This window comes from Geotrypetes seraphini, chromosome 9 (assembly GCF_902459505.1).
Source record: "Geotrypetes seraphini chromosome 9, aGeoSer1.1, whole genome shotgun sequence".
Classification (NCBI taxonomy): domain Eukaryota; kingdom Metazoa; phylum Chordata; class Amphibia; order Gymnophiona; family Dermophiidae; genus Geotrypetes; species Geotrypetes seraphini.
This window is the reverse complement of record NC_047092.1, coordinates 181,283,054-181,304,628: the sequence shown is the minus strand read 5'-3', so window position 1 is coordinate 181,304,628 and position 21,575 is coordinate 181,283,054. Positions and strand designations below refer to the sequence as shown.

At 45.4% G+C, this 21,575-nt stretch overlaps 1 protein-coding gene across 17 annotated transcripts in view; it reads right to left on the bottom strand.

The window, feature by feature from the left end:
- LOC117366928 (probable cation-transporting ATPase 13A4) overlaps positions 1-21,575 on the bottom strand; it is a 111,921-nt gene that overhangs the window by 62,172 nt on the left and 28,174 nt on the right. For all 17 annotated transcript variants that reach the window (XR_004540661.1, XR_004540662.1, XR_004540660.1 and 14 more), the window contains exons 7-12: positions 19,218-19,287; positions 12,556-12,690; positions 9,787-9,859; positions 7,014-7,145; positions 3,169-3,339; positions 909-1,066 (exon numbers count right to left, since the gene is read on the bottom strand). Coding sequence is in view for 14 of the 17 variants with exons in the window: in XM_033958975.1 (XP_033814866.1) it covers positions 909-1,066; positions 3,169-3,339; positions 7,014-7,145; positions 9,787-9,859; positions 12,556-12,690; positions 19,218-19,287 (739 nt within the window). In the remaining 3 variants the exon portion in view is untranslated. The remainder of the gene's footprint in view (positions 1-908; positions 1,067-3,168; positions 3,340-7,013; positions 7,146-9,786; positions 9,860-12,555; positions 12,691-19,217; positions 19,288-21,575) is intronic.

Here is a 21,575-nt window from a genome sequence, read left to right as displayed (position 1 = left end):
ACCTTAACCAATAGAGAGAGGCGGAGATAGTGGATGCTGCGGATGGGCCATTTGGCCTTTATCTGACATCATGTTTCTATAACCACAAAGCTCTATGACTTCACAATGCAGGTGTAAAGAGCCTTAGCCTATAGGAAGAGGAGATGCAAATGTTAAGAGCCTTAGCCAATAGGGAGAGGAGAGATAGTGAATACTGCGGATGGGCCATTTGGCCTTTATCTGCCATCATGTTTCTATGTTTCACTCACAATATTCACTGGCTTTAGGGGTAGCATGCTTGAAATGGTTAATTATATTAATTTCAAAAAGGCTCCTTTAAATTAAGGGTATAAAGACACATAGATATTGTGCAGCATGTCTCAAACTTCATTCAACACACTATGGGGTCCTTTTTCTAAATCGCGCTAATCGATTTAGGACGTGCTAAATGCTAAGGCATCCATTATGGTTACGATTTAGCGTGCGCTAAATTGATTAGAGTGCCTTAGTAAAAAGACCCCTATAATTTTTATTCGGTTGAACTCCTGGAACCTCCGCGACACCACTCAAAGCTCACGCTATCATTGCTTTAAGCTTTACACGTCCAATCGTCATAGGTTATTATTTAATAAATTGTTTATCTTTTCCCATATACATATTTTTTTAATAATAGCTTTTAATATAAAGTGTATAGTTTTTTTAAAACTTAGCTTAATATCTGTGACGGTAGAGTATAGCCAACACGTTTCGCGTACGCTTTTTCAAGGCTTTCCCCTATTTTCTTGAACCACCATTCTCTGTTATCTGAGTGAGACATGCTGCAAATTATCTACGTGAAATGATTAATTATACAGGCTTTAAAGTGGATAAAAGCACATTGCGGCATTACGAAAAAGGGCTCTATGTATTTCATATGAGAGAGTACTTACCCCTTGTAGTTTAAACATAATGACCGCATAGATCAGTCCAAATAAAGCCAGTGCTAGGAGGCAGAGGATGAACCTGAAACCATCCTTGTATAGCTGAAAGTTCACAGGTTTGGGGTAGAGAATGGACCTCACCATATCTCCCTTCGCTGTATTGAAGCCTACATTGAAAAGAATACGACCAATGATTTGGTAGCGTACAAAACCTGTGCAGTGATGGGAGGTTGCTTTTTAGTATTGACTTGATTCATGGTAACAGAGATATACAGTATATGCCAGGAGGGCACACGAAAATATGGCTGCATTATTTGGACACATGGAAGACGATTCTCTGAGTGGACATCTCCATCTTGGCCCACTGAGGCCTGCTCTGTGATGGAACCTAGTCGCTCACAAATTACGCATTGCAAGTGGGAACCCCACCTTTGTCCCACTCACGCTCTGTCATCTGTCCCTTTGCAAATACTCATTATGGGGGTCCTTTTATTAAGCTGCGGTAAAACATGGACCTTATCGCACCCTTACTTGAGGTTTTCCTGTGTGCTAAGGCCATTTTTACCGCAACTAGACTTTTCCCTACCAATTTTCACACACATACATATATATATATATATATATATATATATATATACACACGAGTACGTTACAGTATCTGCATCACATGTACTAGCTCTGTTTGTTGTGAACCGCCTAGAACTTTTTTGGTATGGCGGTATAGAAGACTAAAATTATTATTATTATATATATAATAAATACAATTTGAAGAATTACTTTCTTCATTAAAGGGAGTAGAAAAATGCAGGGTCTTATATATATTTGTTCTCCTTTCTTCCAGGTCTTTCTCTGCTTCTCTCTCTCCTTCTTTCCTCCCTCCCTGGTCCAGAATCTTTCCACCTCTCTGCAGTCTCTCTCTCTTCCCTCTATACACCCCCAAATCCAACATCTGCCTCCCTCTCTTCAACCTCACCTTTGTTTCAGGTTTCTCCCTCTCTCTGTCTTCCTTCTGCTAACATTTTGAGCTCTCCCCTCTCTCCCCCCTCTAGTCCAGCATCTACCCTGTCTTCAAGTCTGTTTCCCGCCCCTCCTCAAGGTCCTTTTCTGTCTCTCTTCTCCCCGCCCCCCCACCCCGGTATCCAGATACAGCATCCTGCCGGGGCCCTCGCAATGGGCAGGACCTTACCTCCGCTGCTTCCTGCGAGGTATATATACAGTACTCCCCCGCAAACTCGCAGCTCAGAGTTCACGGCCCCAGCTGTTCGTGGTTTTTTTCGTCCGCCTCTTCTGCGACCCGGGACCCCGCTGTGCGCATCCTCCGACCTCCCAATCTACTCTGCCTGGCCAGCGATCCCGGCCACGGTAGGAGCCGTAAGTGCCACCGTCCAAGTCGGCACTCGCAGCAGCCGCTACCACCCCTGCAGCCCTCTCCCGCCTCCGATCCCACATCCAATATTTGCGGTTTTTCAAAGTTTGCGGGTGCTCCTGGAACACAAACCCTGTGAACTTTGGAGGGTATACTGATATATACCGTATATACTGTATTTGATATATATACTGTATTTGATATATGCCGTATAAATATATATATTTCCCCATACAAACCCATGTATGGGGCACGGCCTAGTTACATGGGGCAGCCTAAGCAACAATTGTAAATCATCCCCCCCTCCCCACCTCAGATACCTTTTTCGGAGCCCCCTGAACGGCGGTCAGCGAATCTCCAGCGGTGCAGGGCAGCCACGATCTCTTCAGCATCCGGCCTGCCTGCGCACAGCTTACTGAGTGACTGACGTCAGTTCTCACAAGTCCCGCGAGAGCTGACATCGGCCATTCAGCGGGCAGTGCGGGGGCAGGCCAGATGCCGATCGCGGTTGCCCTGCACCCCTGGAGATTTGTCATGCATCGTCCAGTGGGCTCCCAAAAAAGGTACTGGGTGGGGGAAGATTTTAAAAGGCAGGGGAGGTACTGGAAAATAAGCCGCAGCTAATACCATGAGGCGGCTTATCTTCCGGATTTTAAACATAGGCCGCCCTTTTCTGCAGCCTATACATGGATGCAGCCTATGCAGAGGGGCTGCCTATATGCAGGGAAATACGGTATATAAATATATGGTGATTTAATAGCATCAAATGCTATTCTACACGTTGAAGTCCTTTAAAATATTACCCCTCAAAGCAACATATTCATTTGGCAATCAGAACTCTATGTTAAGGAAAATGAATATCTGTACTAGTTTTGGGAAGTGTCAAGGGAAAAGATGACCCACCAGTTTGCAGAACAACAGCTTTCACTGGACCGTGACCAGATGGCTTTATCTGGATAACTTCAGTCCCGCAGAAGAGGACATGCTTCTTGTAATCTTCTCCAGTCTGTATTTTCCATGGAATAGTATCGTCCACCCGAGGCAAAGGGATCTTAAACACTGGAATGCTCTCACCTAGGAGAGGACAGACTTTAATCAATCACACCGACCTGTGTGTAATCCAGTTTTCAGTGGTTTGAGAGCAGGGACATAAAGACTTCTTGTTCTACGAGAAGGTTCTGACCAAGTGGCACATTTAGCACGAAAAGGCACATGTGGTTGCAGTGAACAGGCTAAACAGGTTGCTTCGCGGCTTTCTCCTGCCGTCATCAGTGACGCGGCAGGGGGACTCACCGGCAGGAGAAAGCCATGAAGCCGCCGTGCTGCGGCTGCCAACACTGCTGGAGGGAGGTTTGTTGCTCAGTCATCTCGCTGGGAGGGTCGGCAGGGTTCGCATGGGAGGGAGAGATAGGAGGGTTAGCGGGGCTCGAGCGATGATGATGCCGCTGCCGAATCCAGGCTGCGATCCCCTGTCCCGTTGTCCGAACTCACAGCTTTGGGACGCCCTCTCTGAAAACGGGACATTTCGGCGTCCCGAAGCTGAGTGGGGACAACGGAACAGGGGATCTGAAAAAGGGACGGTCCCGTTCGATACAGGACGTATGGTCACCTTATTCATGCAGTGAGCTGGGGAACTGGGTTCCGTTCACACTGTAGCTCCCTTTGACCTTGGGCAACTCACTTAACTCTCCGTTGCTCCAGGTACAAAAACTTACCCCCCTCTTTAACCAAAATCATAGCCAGAATTCCTATGGGCATCAGAGCTGTTACTGCCACAGCTGGAACTATAAACCACGCTACGGTTTCGTAAAAGGGATGGGGAGGGGTTGAGATTGTGACCCCACTACGGACAGAGAAAGCACATGTATGTAATGTGTAAAGTGCTACATACATCTAGTGATTAGTGGTCTAGCTATCTTTATAAGTTTCACCTGTAACTTTAATCATCTATTTTCAGCTGATACTTTGCTCTGGATATGCAAAGGCATGAAAAGATTGTATAATTTTTGGACTGTTTAGAGCAGGGGTGTCAAAGTGCCTCCTCGAGGGCCGCAATCCAGATGGGTTTTCAATGAATATGCATGAGATCTATTTGCATGCACTGCTTTCATTGTATGCTAATAGATCTCATGCATATTCATTGGGGAAATCCTGGTTTAGAGTTCTTTTCTGATTTGGGGGCATTATTATTATTTTTTTGTTTGAGGCATCCATTTTAATAATAATTTTTTTAACAACCAGAACGTTTTAATCTTCACATATTGTTAATATACCCATTAATTCACAAATTATTATTCTTTTTTTAAATAATTTTAATACAATAATCTCAATGCAAGGCACAATTAGCCTTGAATATAATTCATAAACTTAATACGCTAATAAGAATAGCACATTTTATCAATACTGCAATTAAACAATTCCATTCCCTATCTCGCCCACCCCCCTCCCCCCTTCCCAGGAGACCTGGTTCCAAAACCATATGAGTAAGATAGTTCTTCATAAAGCTTCTTTTTCCAATTCAATATGTCTCCCATATATCATTAAATTTTGCCTATTGATTAGTTAAAAGGGCCGAAAGTCTATATTTTTCGCACCCTAATTCACAAATTGATGTGTATTAAATCAATGTTGCCCATATTAGTTTTTAAAGATGTGTTATCTAACCAAGTGCATGCAAACAAATGCATATTGCTATTTTTCCTTAGATTTGGCCAACTAGCTTGATTAAATCCAACCCTCTCAAAACCCAGAGATAGCTAACTAATGCTTAACCTTTGAGCTAGCTAGCTAAGCTTCGTGTCCTGAACCGAATAATGATGCGTGCCTCTAGGAAGACTTATGTTTCAAAGGCTTAACCCTGCCACCTAGTGAACACAATGGTTTTGCTAACAAAGGGCTCCTTTTACAAAACCACAGTATTGATTCTCCTGCGGCAAATGCACTGAAACACCTTCAATTCCTATGTACTTCGGTGCATTTGAAGCGGGAAAAAGTTACTGCAGCTTTGTAAAAGGGGTCCAAAGATAACCAGACTCTTTAAAAAAAAAAAGAAAAGTAGTATACTATTTATGCACCAGGTTCAAGGTAGAGGAAACTGGGGTTATTTTCCAAAGCCAGTAAGGGGGAATTCTTTAAATGGTGCTCAAGAACCAGCGCTGGAAAATAAATCAACACTAAGCACCATTCTATAGAGAGCTCTTCAGGATTTAAAACAAATTGGACAAAATATTTCTTCGCACAATGTGCATTTAAACTCTGGAATTCGTTGCTGGGGAATGTGGTGAAATCAGTTAGCTTAGTGGGGTTTAAAAAAAGGTTTGACTAATTTTCTAAAAGAGAAGTCCATAGGCCATTATTCAGATGGCTTGGGGAAATCCATTGCTGATTCCTAGGATAAGCAGCATAATATCTGTTTTACTACTTGGGATCTAGCTAGGTACTTGGGACCTGGGTTGGCCACTGTTGGAAACAGGATCCTGGGCTTGATGGACCTTTGGTCTTTCGCAGTATGGCATCTCTTATGTTCTTATGTGAGCCAAGTATAGGACAATCAAGCCATTGTGACATCACTGCTGAGGTTGGCTCTTAGGCATTGGTGGAATGAGGCATTATGACATCACAATCTCAGCTCTGGAATGTTCCTGCTCTTTGGGTTTCTGTCTGGTACTTGGAACCTGGGTTGGCCACTATTGGAAACAGGATCCTGGGCTTGTTGGACCTTCGGTCTGTCCCAGTTCTTATGTGAGCCAAGTATAGGACAATCAAGCCATTGTGACTTCACTGCTGAGGTTGGCTCTTAGGCATTGTGACATCACTGCTGAGGTTGGCTCTTAGGCATTGGTGGAATGAGGCATTATGACATCACAATCTCAGCTCTGGAATGTTGTTGCTCTTTGGGTTTCTGTCTGGTACTTGGAACCTGGGTTGGCCACTATTGGAAACAGGATCCTGGGCTTGATGGACCTTCCGTCTGTCCCAGTATTGCAATTCTTGTGGCCAATTCCCACACCTACAGTTGTGTGCTGGAATTTATGCCAGTTGAAACCTAGTGTAAATGTTGGCACCCCTTTCATGGCATTTTGGCATGAGTTGGGCCTTTTCTATAACTCTGCATGCAAAATTTTGGAATGCCTCTGAGCCACCCATGCTTCTCCCCTGGCCACGCCCCCTTTTGCGTTGAATACTATAGGATCTGGGAAATCAGCATTATAGAAGAACATGTAGGCAGATGCGTGCCTAAATCCAATTATTGCAAATGAACATCTATAATCGATTATTAAGGTCAATGACTTCGTAGTTGATATTTCATTATTGTACACGCATCTTAGATTTACTCTGAAATTTTGGCACTCCTCCAGTCCTCACTGAAAGAAAGAATTGAGTTTCTCCTCAGTAGTGTTCCAAGTACTCCTACGTTCTAAGGTGAGAGCTGGTGATTTCCCAAGATGAACCATGCATATTTTAGTTATTACATATTGCCTGCGAATGGGTGAAATGGTGTACAATCAGGTACAGTAAGTATTTCTCTGTCCACAGAGGGCTTATAATTTGAGTTTGTATCTCAGGCAGTGGAGGGTTGAGTTGTTTGCCCAAGGTCCCAAGGAGCTGCCATGGGATGAAAGCTGGGGTCCCCTGGCTCTTAGACGATTGATTTAACCATGAGGATACCCCTCCGCTCATTGTCAAGTGAGGTTTCCCTCAGTCTATGAGGACTTGTTTTTCTAGTTCTCCTTACGCTTTGCTCATACCAGTCAGTGTGCTTTCATTTACGACACAGGTCCCGCTGAGGAGAATGGTGTCACATGGTAAGAAGAGTCTCTTCCCCGTCAGGACGATTACGTCTCCTGGGACCAAATCTTGGGATTCTAGTTCGATGCACTCTGTAAACGTGAAAGTGAACAAAGTTTGATCAGACCCTGCATCTATCTAATCTAATCTAATCTAAACCTTAAGTTTATATACCGCATCATCTCCACGAATATGGAGCTCGACACGGTTTACAAGAACTTAAATAATAGGTAGAGAAGGAGAAAGGTTTACATGAAACTTACGTGTAGAAGGGAGGAGAAAAGGGGGGAGGATAGAGTTACAATTTGGAAAAAGCCAAGTTTTCAGTTGTTTGCGGAATAATTGGAGGGAGCCCAGGTTCCGCAACGGGATGGTGAGGTCTTTCCAAAGTCCTGTGATTTTGAAAAGAAGGGATTTTTCCCAGTTTGCCTGCATAGTGAATGCCACGTAGAGAGGGGAAGGCTAGTTTATACCTAGTTTATATCTATCTACGCTCTTCAATGAAGAAAGCAATTAAAATTTGACATAGCACTTCCTATAAAAAAATATAACTCAGTATTGGTTTTGCATTAACTATTAAATAGTCCACTAGCCATTGCTGCTGTAGAAAACCCTAAGGGGGCAATTCTATAACGATTCTATTCAAATACTTTTCATATACAGTGGTACGAATCCGAACGCCCCAGAACTCGAACAACTTGGAATCCGAACTATTTTTTTAATTCAATTTTGCTCCGGAATCCGAACGCTGCTTTGGAATCCAAACGTACAGGAACTGCAAGCGTTGCTCAGTCCAAAGCTTCCCCTCTGACGCAGATTCCTGTTTCCGCCCGGGTGGTTTGCGTCAAGAGGGAAGCTTTAGGCTGAGCAACGCTTGCAGCTGCCGTTGCTGATCTTGCTGTCTATGCCACCAAGGACCAAGGAACGGATTAATCCAGTTTCTATTATTTTCAATGGGAAAAATTGTCTTGGAACTCAAACGTTTTGGAGCTCGAACGGGGCTCTGGAACGGATTAAGTTCGGATTCTGAGGTACCGCTGTACTGCCTTATATATATGGTTTAAGAGCGGGCATTACCGTAAGCTCATAACTTCTTTTTCCCATGCTAAATCTGCTCTGCCCGCTCTTTATGTTTAGTGAAATTTTGAGTGAACATTTATGCCCCCAGCCCTCGTAGATTTTCAAAGAGGCCAATTTATGAGCATAACGGTCAAAGTTAGAGCATAACTTCTTCGGATATTGGACCCATGGTTTGTTTATGCTCTAGATGGCAAAACTAAGGGTTAACATGATCCCATGGACGCAGTGGCATAACTAAGGGTATGAGGCAGCCGGAGCACTGGCACCCCTGACTTCTTCTACGCTCCCACTCTGCCCCTCCCTTATCATATGAGCCACTTCCCTTCCCCTGTACCTCTTTCACTCTTCACCAGGAAGTGACATCAGAGGGAAAGCTGAGGCCGGCGCGAGAAGCAGGTTGGAGATGCTGCTCGCAATGGCAAAGAGTCCAAAAAGTACAAGGGTTGGGGGTGGACAGGAGAAGAAGTGCTGCCCCCCCATGGACAGGAGACAGAATTCATTAGGGATTCATTTCTGTAAATGGTGCCCAAATCTTGGCACTGATAAGAATTAGCACTAATTCCTTCCCCTGTTTACTAACAGCAATTTGGAACGACCTCCCTTCTCAAATAAGATCCTGTCTATCCCTTCAAGTTTTTCAAAAAATTCCGAAAACTGCTCTGTTCCAGCGTTTTCTAGCTGATAAGTTTCCACGAGGTCAATTCTTTCTATTAACTACAACTATTGTTAACCGAGTCGAGCCTTGTTTTTCAGGGATGACTCGGTAGACAAGTCCAAGATTTAGTTTAGTTTTGTATTCTATAAATGGCACTCTGAATTGGACTGACGGTTTATAGAATAGCTTTTGGCGACAGGCTCTATGCACAATTTTGGACACGAGGGTTTACAACAATTGAAAACTGGTGGAAATTGTCATCCCTAAATTAGAAGTGGTTCATAGACAACGGTGCGAAAGACAAAGGCGCGCCCAGACAATTGAGCACAGCGCGGAGGCGCGCACCACTCAAAATTACTATTTTTAGGGGCTCAGACGGGGGGTTTTGTTTGGGAACCCCCCCCCACTTTACTTAATAGACATTGCGCCGGCGTTAGGGGGGGTTTGGGGGGTTGTAACCCTCCACATTTTACTGTAAACTTAACTTTTTCCCTAAAAACAGGGAAAAAGTGAAGTTTTCAGTAAAATGTGGGGGGCTACAACCCCCCAAACCCCCCACAACGCGGCGCGATGTCTATTAAGTAAAGTGGGGGGTTCCCCCCCACGTCCCCCCGTCGGAGCCCTATAAACAGTAATTTTGAGTGGCGCGCACCTCCGCGCTGCGCTCAATTGTCTAGGCGCGCCTTTGTCCCGGCGCGCTTTTGACCTGACACTATTAGAAGTGGATCCCCCCAATTCTACAACTCTCTGTGTAAATTCCAGGAACATCCTTGATCCGCTCATGCCCCTCCCGTGGCCACACCCCCTTTTTGGATGTTACACATCAACTGAAATTGCACATGCAAATTGGGTGCGTGCCCAGTTTATAGAATTAGGGCACAGAGGTGTAAGTTTTCAAAACCTATTGAGAAAACTGAACGGTGGCTTCTCAAGTCGACCTTGCGATATGGTAGGCTTGACTTGTATTAAAACTAAACTTAATGAAAAGACTGACTTACTTCCATCTTTTCTGCACATGTTGACCTTCATGCTGTTATTGGACTTAACCAATTTGTGGAGATTTACAGATTGCTGTAGAATTTAAAATGATGGTAGGAAAATATTAATCCACAAAAAAGAGAAGTGACAAACTCTGCACCGAACCAAGACGGACGCAGAAAAGAGCGGAGAAGACCAGACCTTCAAGTGGAAAGATGGACTTTAATGACAACCATGTAAAGTAGAACATGAGACCCGACCTGACACAGACTGTTTCGGCTACAGAGCCTGGATCAGGCGCCCTCACAAGAATCCACTCAACAGATGGAAAAAAGGATAACCAGTCCTGAATTCCTGTGCCTAAGTAGCGCATGGATCGGGCGTATTCTTTACCAGTGTAACTTTTAGAAACGCCCACGATCGGCCCATGCTCCTCCCCTGGCCACACCCCCTTTTCAGATTCATGCTGTAAAACTGACGTGCGGCACTTTATAGAATGTACCTACCAAACTGTGTGCGTAACTTCTAATTAGTGGTAATTAACATTAATTATGAGCTGTTAATTGCCAATTATTGGCGCCAATTGGTCTTGTTAAACAATTAGGTTGTGTGTGCGCATTGGCTGTGAGCACTGACTTACATGTACAACTTTTGTTTATTTTTCATTCGTTTTCTATCCTGTTCTCCCCAAATTGGTCAGGACGGGTTACTGGTTAACACACATAATATACAGTTAACAGGTGACAATTTGCTATAGCGACAGTACAAGTGTTATCCTAATTCGACCCATATGTATATGTTTATTAAAATTCTTTATATACCGCTTAAATTGGCAAATAGGATCAAAGCGGTTAACAAAATAATTCAATTAAAATGATGAAAGGAACCCCATTAAAAATAGAAAAGGAAAGAAAAAAGAAAAAAAATATATCATTATATAAAATAACATAAATTGTACTTACTTTACAATATGTCTGATATATAAATACAGTGATACCTCGGAATCCGAACTTAATCCGTTCCAGAACCCCGTTCGAGTTCTAAGACAATTTTTCCCATTTAAAATAATAGAAACTGGATTAATCCGTTCCTGGGTCCCACAAAGTCAAATTTTAACACTAAATACACTGAATTTTAAGGTAAAATATTGACAAATATTAATAATGCAGTACAGTACTTCCCTCACTACACTACACAAAGGCGAAAACCACACGAGATGCTTTCACTACAGCTTCCGACATTGAACTAGAGGTCTGCACGGGAACGGGAATCGCGGGGGTCCTGTGGGAATTCCCCCTAACCCACGGGACTCCCACGGGGACCTCCCTCTAGCCAATGGGACTCCCACGGGGATGGAAGGCTTTGGAAGCAGGGTTCGTCCATATCATATAATGGACAAGTCAGCCTTAGTAAAAGAGGGAGTTTATAAGTTAATTACATGAACAGAAAACAAAAAAAGGGTTCCACCAAAGAGATTCCACAAGGAAACAGCAACGCAAACAGAAAAGAAACTGTGGAATTAATGATGCTGTCAGAAGTAATTGCTGCTTTTTATGGGGATGGGCGGGGATGGAGGGGATTTCTTGCGGGGATGGGTGGGGGCGGAGAGGATCCTGACAGAGACGGGTGGGGACGGAGAGGATCCTGGAGGGGATGGGTGGGATTTCTGTCCCCGCGCAACTCTCTACATTGAACTGAACGACGTATGAGTGGCCCGGGCACTGGGGAAACGTACGCACAAACACACACGAACAGTGTGCAGGTGCGTTCAGATTCCAAAGCATTGTTTAGATTCCAAGGCAAAATGTGCTAGAATTTTTTGTTTGGATTCCAAGTTGTTCGAGTACTGGGGCGTTCGGATTCCAAGGTATCACTGTAATTATGCACGCAAATAACTATGGTGAATTTAGGAAGCACCTAAAAACATACCTGTTCCTGAAGTACCAATCGCTCCCATGAATCCCTCCCATCACAATCTCCCATCTCAATTTCTCCCGTAACAACTGATCCCTTAAACTGTTAGCCGCTAATCTCCAACTATATAAAGATCCACTCAATTTGTAGCATCTTTCTAATCATTGTAAACCGCATAGAACTTCACGATCCTGCGGTATATAAACTTATTATTATTATGTACAGTTATAATATAATATAATACAAAGTGAAACACTGAATTCAAGTCCTATCGTAATAAGGCCCATCATTGAAAATGTTAAAATCATTAAAAAATTTATTAACGACTCTTCTTTTTTCAACTCCAGTGGTAGACTATTCCATAATATTGGAACCAAATATCAGCTGACTGCCGCCGGCTGAATATCAAGGAGATTCTCTCTTCTTCCCATAGTATTTTGAATTTCCACTGCTTTGGGGCCGACTGTAGGCCTCATTAGTCCAAGAGCAGAGCACTGGGGGCAATAATACATTAATTTAAGACCGTTGCTAAACTTTTCATGGTGGCTACCCTGGCAAAAATGTAGACCCAATGAACCCCAGATTCAGAAGGCACTTAGACCTTTGGCGCTGGGCTGGGCATTTGTTTTAAATATTGGATGGCGCTGTACAGTATACAAAATTGGGGGGGGGTAAACATTAAATTGTCCACATGAACTATAAAGGGGGGAGGGAGGTGCAATTTTGAAAATTAAGTTACCTCATAATCTATCCGTACCTCAGTTTTCCCCCGTCTCCACGGATGCTTCCCCTCCAAGCAGCTAAAGCGTGAGTTCTCTGAGAGCCACACAGAGTCTATTTGAAAACTGTCCTCTCCATTTCTATGAGAAACTTACCCTTCTGATGTCAAATGTGGCTAGGACAATAGACAAGACAGTTATTATTATAATGGCAACCGAAAACTCAATATAGCCCTCAGCCAGCCATAGCGCCAGACTGGCAGCCTGAATAATATAAAATGGATTTAACACCTGCAAGACAAAAACGTCACAATTACAAAGAGAGTCCATACAACTGTAAGAGAAATGCAGGCTTATCTGACACAATCAAATCTCCGTTCAAATGGCCCAGATTATAAATTCTGTACTCAGCATTTAAATTATTCATGGGTACGCAACGTCACTGTCTGGACAGTGAGTGGTACTGAGCGTCTGGGCAGTGCCAGCACTAGTGGAGAGCAACCCAGATAACTAGGTCAGCAATTTTTGTGGATTACTACCAGCTCGACCTTCACTCTGCCCCTGCTCCGGCCATTCTCTGGCTTGTCACTCTAAGGCTATTCTGTCCTTTCACTAAGATGCAGCAAGTGCTAGCTTGTGTTTATTACAGATGGCTGGACACGTTGAAAACAGCCATAGGGATGACGCTGGAGATCCTTACCGGACTAGCCCAAAACCGATTTCTTTTTAGATCTGTAATTCATCAAGGGCTTGATTCACAAAGCAAACGAAACGTGTACCGACCAGATTTCCCTTTCCTGCGATCCGCTTCAAATCCGTGCATGCAAATGAGGTGAAACGCATGCAAAGTAGGCAGGGACGCGATTCACAACACAAAATTTCACAAACGACTGGGCTGGACGATCCACCGAAGAAGCGACTGCCGGGGACCAGTCGAAAACGTCTTTCTGACTCTGGAGGCCCTGCTCTCTGCTCTGCTCGCCGCCCTCTTCTGCCTGCTCACCCTGAATCGCCGCATCGCCGCCCCGGTTATCTCCTGCCCTTCTCCCCCCAATATCTCCTGCCCTTCCCCGCCCGTGATGCAGAAAAGCGATCCGTGCCGACAGATGGGGGGCGTTCCTCCGATCACCCCCATCTGAATATTTTAGTTTGCTGAATTCGTTGGACTTGCCCGGATTGGGCCCAGATCAGGCCCGATCGGGCAGGTTGGTGAATCTGGCCCCCAAGTCGCTAGGACTCGAACATGAATCGGGCACCTAACCAATTAAAAGGATTTACTGAGGGACGAGATTAGGCATCCTGCAGCGATTTCTCAATTTGCACGCGCAACCCTCGTGTTAACATTTTAAAAAAATTTCTGTGAAGGGGAAAAGTCTTGGGGTGGAGAGTGGGCATTTCTGCATGAATCAGATAGCAGAGTTACATTACTAGGTAGTACCGTATTTTCTCGCATATAACGCGTGCGTTATACGTGGTTTTTACAAACCGCGCATACCCTTGCGCGTTATACGCGTGAGCGCATTGTACAAAAATTTTTTTACATAGTTTCCCCCCCCCGACACCCGATTCATCACCCGGAAGGAGCGCTCGCACTCCCACCCCGAAGGACCGCTCGCACCCCCACCCGAAGGACCGCTCGCACCCCCACAGCCTCCCCCCCTCCCCCATGGAGAAGCTGTCTACCTTGTTTCCGGATGCCAGCCCAGCTGCTTCCTCTGCCGGCGGTCCTGCCCCTTCTCAGAGCCCTGTGCTGTGCTGCTTCCTCTTCAGGTGGTCCCGCCCTTTCTCTGATGTCAGAGAAAGGGCGGGACCGCCGGAAGAAAAAGCAGCACAGCAGGGCTCAGAGAAGGGGCGGGACCGCCGGCAGAGGAAACAGCTGGGCTCGCTGGCATCCGGAAACAAGGTAGACAGCTTCTCCATGGGGGAGGGGGGTGAAGCTGTGGGGGTGCGAGCGGTTCTTCGGGTGGGGGTGCGAGCGGTCCTTCGGGGTGGGGGTGCGAGCGGTCCTGCGGGGGGGTGAATCGGACATCGGGGGGGGCATCAGGCTTTCAGGGTAGGGACAGGACTTCAAGGAGGAAAGGAGAGTCAGGGCGGGCGAAAACAGAGTCAGGGTCTCCAGAGGAGAGTTGGGGCGGGCGAAAGGAGAGTCAGTCAGCATGCGCGGTATACGGGTGTGCGCGGTATATAAAAATTTATGTACATAAATATGTGTTTTTTGCGCGCTATACCCGTGTGCGCGTTTTACACGGGTGCGCGTTATCTATGTGAAAATACGGTAATTGATGAGTGCAGGATTAGCGCTCGAGCCCTTGATGCCTACAAAATAAATGCTAGTAAGCGCTCACACGCCATTTTTTTGTTATATTTTTGTAGTAGCAGCATTAACTCCAGTGTATTTTTGTTACATTTTCAATAAAGCATTCTACTTTTTTACCTCCTGGCTCCAAGTTTTGGTTTCGTTCAGGGCAGGATTAATTTGTACACTGGGTCCCCCCTGCCCCGCCCCACCCCACCATGCGCCGAGGCGGAGACAGGAAGCTGCGTCAGAGGGAAGCTTTGGGCAAGCAGCACCGCTTGCACAATTACAGTTCCTGTTGCCTTTTTTATCCGCGTTGCTTGCTTGTCTTACTTTCCGTCGATTGGGGGGGGGGGGCGCGTTGGCGAAACAATGTTGATGCCCTCCTTCATCGGGCCCCCCTGGCCATTTCGGGCCGTAGGCACGTGCCTACTTGGCCTACTGATTAATCCTGCCGTTCTGTGTGACTTTGGACACCCCTGTTTTGTTGTGGAACCCTGATCTTTTGCTTCCGACGTTGGGCTCGCAGCTGGTGCTGTGCGCCCCCTCAGCGGCATTTGTGGATTGAGTATTAACCGCTGCCCATTAAGGCAAGAAATCGATAAGCAGCCATTTTCTGGCTGTAGTAAAACTGGCCTTAGCCTGTGGGAAAAGAACTCAGACCAGATTTTACCACCGTTTATTAAAAGGACTCCAGGGCCCAAATTATCAAAACTCAGCTGTAAGTTAGGTGGCAGTATTAATTAATTAATTAACTGTTACAAAGGTACATTCACAGTGTAGAAGGACATTTTTGGCAGACATAGCTTAGAACAGGGGTGCCCAACGCGTCGATCGCGATCGACCAGTAGCTCAGGAAGGCAACTCGAGTCGATCGCACTCGTGTTGCCGTCCTGATCTACGGGCCGATCAGCCTTCCTCTCCAGTATTCTCCCTAGGGCCTTTTAGCTGGGTGGTCCACCCAGCTGTCATCTGCCGCTGCTGAACATTTTAAAAAAATACCCCAAAAACCGGCTTGGAGATTTCAGCCCGTAGCGAACTTATGCTCCGTGGCTCTAACGTGTGCGTTCCGGCTTACCTTCTCTTCCCTCCGAAACCGGAAGTTATGTCCAGGGGGAGGGGGGAGAGAAGGGAAGCCGGCACGCACATGTTGAGAGCCCTGAAGCAAGCGTTCGCTACGGGCTAAGGCGGGAGATAAGTAAATGAAGCATTTCCTCTTCTTGCTGCCGGGTCCTGCCTACTTTCTGTTTCCGCGAAGGCAGGACCCGGCAGCATTTCCCCCAACAGTTCCTCGCGATGCTGGTCGGCCGAAGCAGGGAGAGGTTGGGGCGGCGTCGGCTTTCGGGCCTGTTATTGGTGGCGGTTTGGGTCCTGGTCCCCGATGGCAGTTTGGGTCCCCGATGGCAGTGGCAGTGTCTTGGGGGAGGGCAGGGAGAAAGAAAGAAAGAAAAAGGGCAGGCAGGGAGACAGAAGGAAAGAAGAGAAACAGAAAAAAAGGAAAGGGAGGCAGAGAGAAAGAAAGGGCAGGGGAGAGGAAGGAAAAGTTGGGGGAGGGAATGAGGTGTGGAGGAGAGGAAGCATACAGGCTGAAAGAAGGGAAGAAAGACTGGATGCACAGTCAGAAGAAGAAAGTGCAACCAGAGACTCATGAAATCACCAGACAAGGTAGGAAAAATGATTTTATTTTCAATTTAGTGATCGAAATGTGTCTCAATTTATATCTGCTATCTATATTTTACACTAAGGTCCCCTTTTACTAAACCGCAATAGAGTTTTTTAGCGCAGGGAGCCTATGAGCGTCGAGAGCAGCGCTGGGCATTCAGCGCAGCTCCCTGCGCTCTAAAAACTGCTATTGTGGTTTAGTAAAAAGGGAGGGGGGTATATTTGTCTATTTTTGTATGGTTGTTACTGAGGTGATAGTGCATAGAGTCATCTGCTTTGACCTTTTTGTAAAACCCTGGAATAGGAATGGTAATTAACATTTTCTATGCGTACAGTGTGCGTTGTGTTTTTTTAAAATTTTATTGTTGGTAGATCATTTTGACTTGGTCATTTTAAAAGTAGCTCGCAAGCCCAAAAAGTGTGGGCACCCCTGGCTTAGAAGAACTTGTGGCATTTGTAGAAGATATTACATGGCATGGTATAGATTTAGGACAGTATTCACTATACTAACTTAATTGGTTTAATTGCTTTTAATTGGTGTGGTGATTGGCCGCATTGTTAAAAAAACAATTAGAAAGTAGTTTTTTTTTAAAAAAATGTAGGTGCTCATCAGCTCATGATCACGTTAACAGAAGCGCCTAAGGGCACCCAAGGTCAAAGTAGGTGTGGTTAATACAGGAAATGGCCTTAGGTGCCCTCAGTCGCTTAGAAGCTTAGAAGAACTTGTGGCATTTGTAGAAGATATTACATGGCATGGTATAGATTTAGGACAGTATTCACTATACTAACTTAATTGGTTTAATTGCTTTTAATTGGTGTGGTGATTGGCCGCATTGTTAAAAAAACAATTAGAAAGTAGTTTTTTTTTAAAAAAATGTAGGTGCTCATCAGCTCATGATCACGTTAACAGAAGCGCCTAAGGGCACCCAAGGTCAAAGTAGGCGTGGTTAATACAGGAAATGGCCTTAGGTGCCCTCAGTCGCTTAGAAGCTTAGAAGAACTTGTGGCATTTGTAGAAGATATTACATGGCATGGTATAGATTTAGGACAGTATTCACTATACTAACTTAATTGGTTTAATTGCTTTTAATTGGTGTGGTGATTGGCCGCATTGTTAAAAAAACAATTAGAAAGTAGTTTTTTAAAAAAAAAATGTAGGTGCTCATCAGCTCATGATCACGTTAACAGAAGCGCCTAAGGGCACCCAAGGTCAAAGTAGGTGTGGTTAATACAGGAAATGGCCTTAGGTGCCCTCAGTCGCTTAGAAGCTTAGAAGAACTTGTGGCATTTGTAGAAGATATTACATGGCATGGTATAGATTTAGGACAGTATTCACTATACTAACTTAATTGGTTTAATTGCTTTTAATTGGTGTGGTGATTGGCCGCATTGTTAAAAAAACAATTAGAAAGTAGTTTTTTAAAAAAAAAATGTAGGTGCTCATCAGCTCATGATCACGTTAACAGAAGCGCCTAAGGGCACCCAAGGTCAAAGTAGGCGTGGTTAATACAGGAAATGGCCTTAGGTGCCCTCAGTCGCCTACGTAGATGCGATTCAGGTCAAACAAAGGCGCCGGAAACGTAGGCCTTCCAAACCCTGGCCTACATTTCTGTCGCTACGTTCGATGGTGGCTGCGATTCTACAAACGGCACTGTGGTGTGATTCATGCATGACCAGTAGCTGTTTTTGGAGGCGCCGGCCCATAACGGCGCTATTTGTGGAATCAGAGCCTAGGTGCCTGCAGGTAGGTATAGAGTTACCAGATTGTCCAAACGGAAAATCCCGACCCTCCCCCCAGGCCCGCCCCCCAGGCCTGTCCAGTTCTACCCATCCCTGCCCCATTAGGCCCCAGTCCCACCCCCAATCCCACCCTGTCCTAGCCTCACTCCCCCAGCTGCCTGCTCTTGTTGGGCAGGAGGCATCAGCACATGTGCGGGTGCCCTCCTGCCCGACGGCGATTTGTTGGAAGGTTTTTTTCAAAACCTGGACAAAGTGCTGGGTTTTGAAAAGCCGTCCGGGGAAATCCAGACGTACAGTAGCCCTAGGTAGGTACCTCTTTTTATTCAAATATAGTATGCTCAAAAGTATGGCACAATTCATTACTCCAGGTACATAAATTTTTTTTTCTGTCCAAAGTACCTGCATATAGGGCCCCTTTTCCAAAGCCGCAGCAGTGATTCTCCCACGGCAAATGCACTAAAGTCAATAGGCACTGAATGGGCTTCAGCGCATTTGCTGAGGCAGAATCACTACTTTGTACAAGGGGCCCATAATATAAAAACTACTTTAATTGTATCGGAGAAAGGAGGTGCAGCACTCCCCCGAAATTCGCAGGGGTTTGCGAATTTCAAAAAACCGTGAATACGGTTTTTCGCCTGTCAAGAGGCAGGAGAGGGCAGCTGGGGCGCCGACGGGCGCAGAAAATCACTCGCGGTCTGCTCCGACCGCCTCTTCCTGTTACTAAAGTCAGGCTACACCAATCAGGAGCTGCTTTGACACGCCAGATAGAGTGTCAAAGCAGCGCCTGATTGGTGTAACCGTGACTTTAGTGTAAGGAAGTGGCGGTCGGAAAATACCGCAAATTACTGAGTCTGCGATTCATGAACAGCGAATTCACGGGGGGTTTACTGTATATCAAGGATCTAATGATCACCGCAATAATGTAAAAGATTAACAACCCCTCCCCCCTTTTACAAAACTGCAGCGCGGTTTTTAGCGCCAGCGCCAGCGGTAACAGCTCCAACGCTCATTAGAATTCTATGAGCGTCGAAGCTGTTACCGCCGTGGCTGGCGCTAAAATCCGCGCTATGGTTTTGTAAAAAAAAGGGGGGGAGGAGGAATTACAAAAAAAATGAAGTACCTCTTTAAAAAGTATCTTCCAGATGGGCGTAACTTCTACCTCGATGGCATTAGATCCACATATTACTCTCCTGTAGAGGGATCATTTAACAGTTAGGATTCGTGCGGAAAGTTACCACGCCTGAGAACCACCTTAACAAGTTCTTAATTTTATTTATTTATTTAAAAAAACTTATGAATCGCTTATATCTAAGCGATGTAGAAAACATTGGCGAGTAACTTTTAGTTGTGCCTAGAGCTGGCCTATTTCCTGGGCGCCTCCAAAATAGGTGCCCCTCAGTGTGATTCATTAAAGAGCGCCCAATTTTACTTGAATCGTGCTGAACGGTGCCTATTTCGGCGCCTAACATTTGGGCGCTTCTTATACAATTTGCTCTTTAATGCCTAGTAAATACATGGTACTGTGGACTCACACTCTAATGGCCAAGCGCTAATTGGGAAATGACTTACTTAAAGTCCTAGACTTCAAACGTACAGACTTTAATGCAATGGGAGAGTACCTGAAGAAAGAGCTGTTAGGATGGGAGGACATAAGAGAAGTGGAAAGACAGTGGTCTAAGCTGAAAGGAGCGATAAAAATGGCTACGGACCTTTATGTGAAGAAAATCAATAAAAACAAGAGAAAAAGGAAGCCGATATGGTTCTCCAACCTAGTGGCTGAGAAAATAAAGGCGAAAGAGTTGGCGTTCATGAAATATAAAAAAAAACCAAGAAGAGGAGAGCAGAAAGGACTACAGGGTGAAACTGAAAGAAGTCAAGAGAGAGATACGTTTGGCGAAGGCACAGGCGGAAGAGCAAATGGCTAAAAATGTAAATGGCCATGAGGAAATGGCTGCTGGGAGTTCCCGTAGTCTCTCGAGACTACGTCGGGAACTCCCTACAGCCATTTCCTGATGGCGATCTGCACGGGGCAGGAGCGTAGGAAGATCGCTCCTGCCCCGAAAACCCTCTAGACCAGTGGTTCCCAATCCTGTCCTGGAGGACCACCAGGCCAATCGGGTTTTCAGGCTAGCCCTAATGAATATGCATGAGAGAAATTTGCATATAGTGGAAGTGACAAGCATGCAAATCTGCTCCATGCATATTCATTAGGGCTAGCCTGAAAACCCGATTGGCCTGGTGGTCCTCCAGGACAGGGTTGGGAACCACTGCTCTCTAGACCACCAGGTAAGGCCGGGAAGGCGGCATGGAGATGGAGGTTGGTCAGAGCATTCGAGGTCCGGCTCTGCCCGTATCCCCCGCGAATGACGAGGGAGAAATGTACCACCTCTGGGAGTTGGAAAATCCTATCTAAACATTCAGTCAATTTTTCCTCCATAACCGTAACAGCCTCCCATACCTCTTCCAAAGTTATTTTCTCCAGTCTTATCTTCAACTTAGTGGAGGTCTTAATCCCAGCATCTACAGGGTTGGTTGCTATGTAGCCAGACCTCCTTTTTTTTTTTTTTTAACCAGATTGTCATACACGTAGAACAAAATCTATTCCAGAGAAAGGAAAATGGTAAAACCAGAGGACATAATTTGAGGTTGAGGGGTGGTAGATTCAGGGGCAATGTTAGGAAATTCTACTTTACGGAGAGGGTGGTGGATGCCTGGAATGCGCTCCCGAGAGAGGTGGTAAAAACAGTGACGGAGTTCAAAAAAGCGTGGGATGAACACAGAGGATCTAAAATCAGAAAATAATGGTAAATATTGAAGAACTAAGGCCAGTACTGGGCAGACTTGCACGGTCTGTGTCCGTATATGGCCGTTTGGGGGAGGATGGGCTGGGGAGGGCTTCGATGGCTGGGAGGGTGTAGATGGGCTGGAGTGGGCTTTGACGGAGACCTCAATAGTTGGAACCTAAGACAGTACCAGGCAGAGCTTTGGATTCTTGCCCAGAAATAGCTAAGAAGAAGGAAATTTTAAATTAAACCAGGAATTTAAAGAGAGGGTAGGGTTGGGCAGACTGGATGGACCATTCGGGTCTTTATCTGCCGTCCTTTTACTAAACTGCAGTAGAGGTTTTTACCGCAGCCCAAAGCATTAAATGCTGCTCCGACACTCATAGAATTCCCATGAGCGTCAGCGTAGCGTTGGAGTATTTAGCACCCCTGGCCATGGCAGAACAAAGGAGGTTAATTAGGTAGTAATCAGACGAGGATTACCCCATGGAGAAAGTGTGGAGCACTTTGGAATGTGGGATATGTCACCATTAAATAAGCTCTTTATTTTGTTCTGACTTTAGTTTTCCTGCTAAGGGTTCCTTTGCCGAAAAGCTCTTGAAGAAGATTACTTTCATGCTGTGCATCCTTTCACGGGTTATTCTTAGCATAGCTAAACCATCCCTGGCAGCCACCTAAAGCAATGGTTCCCAATT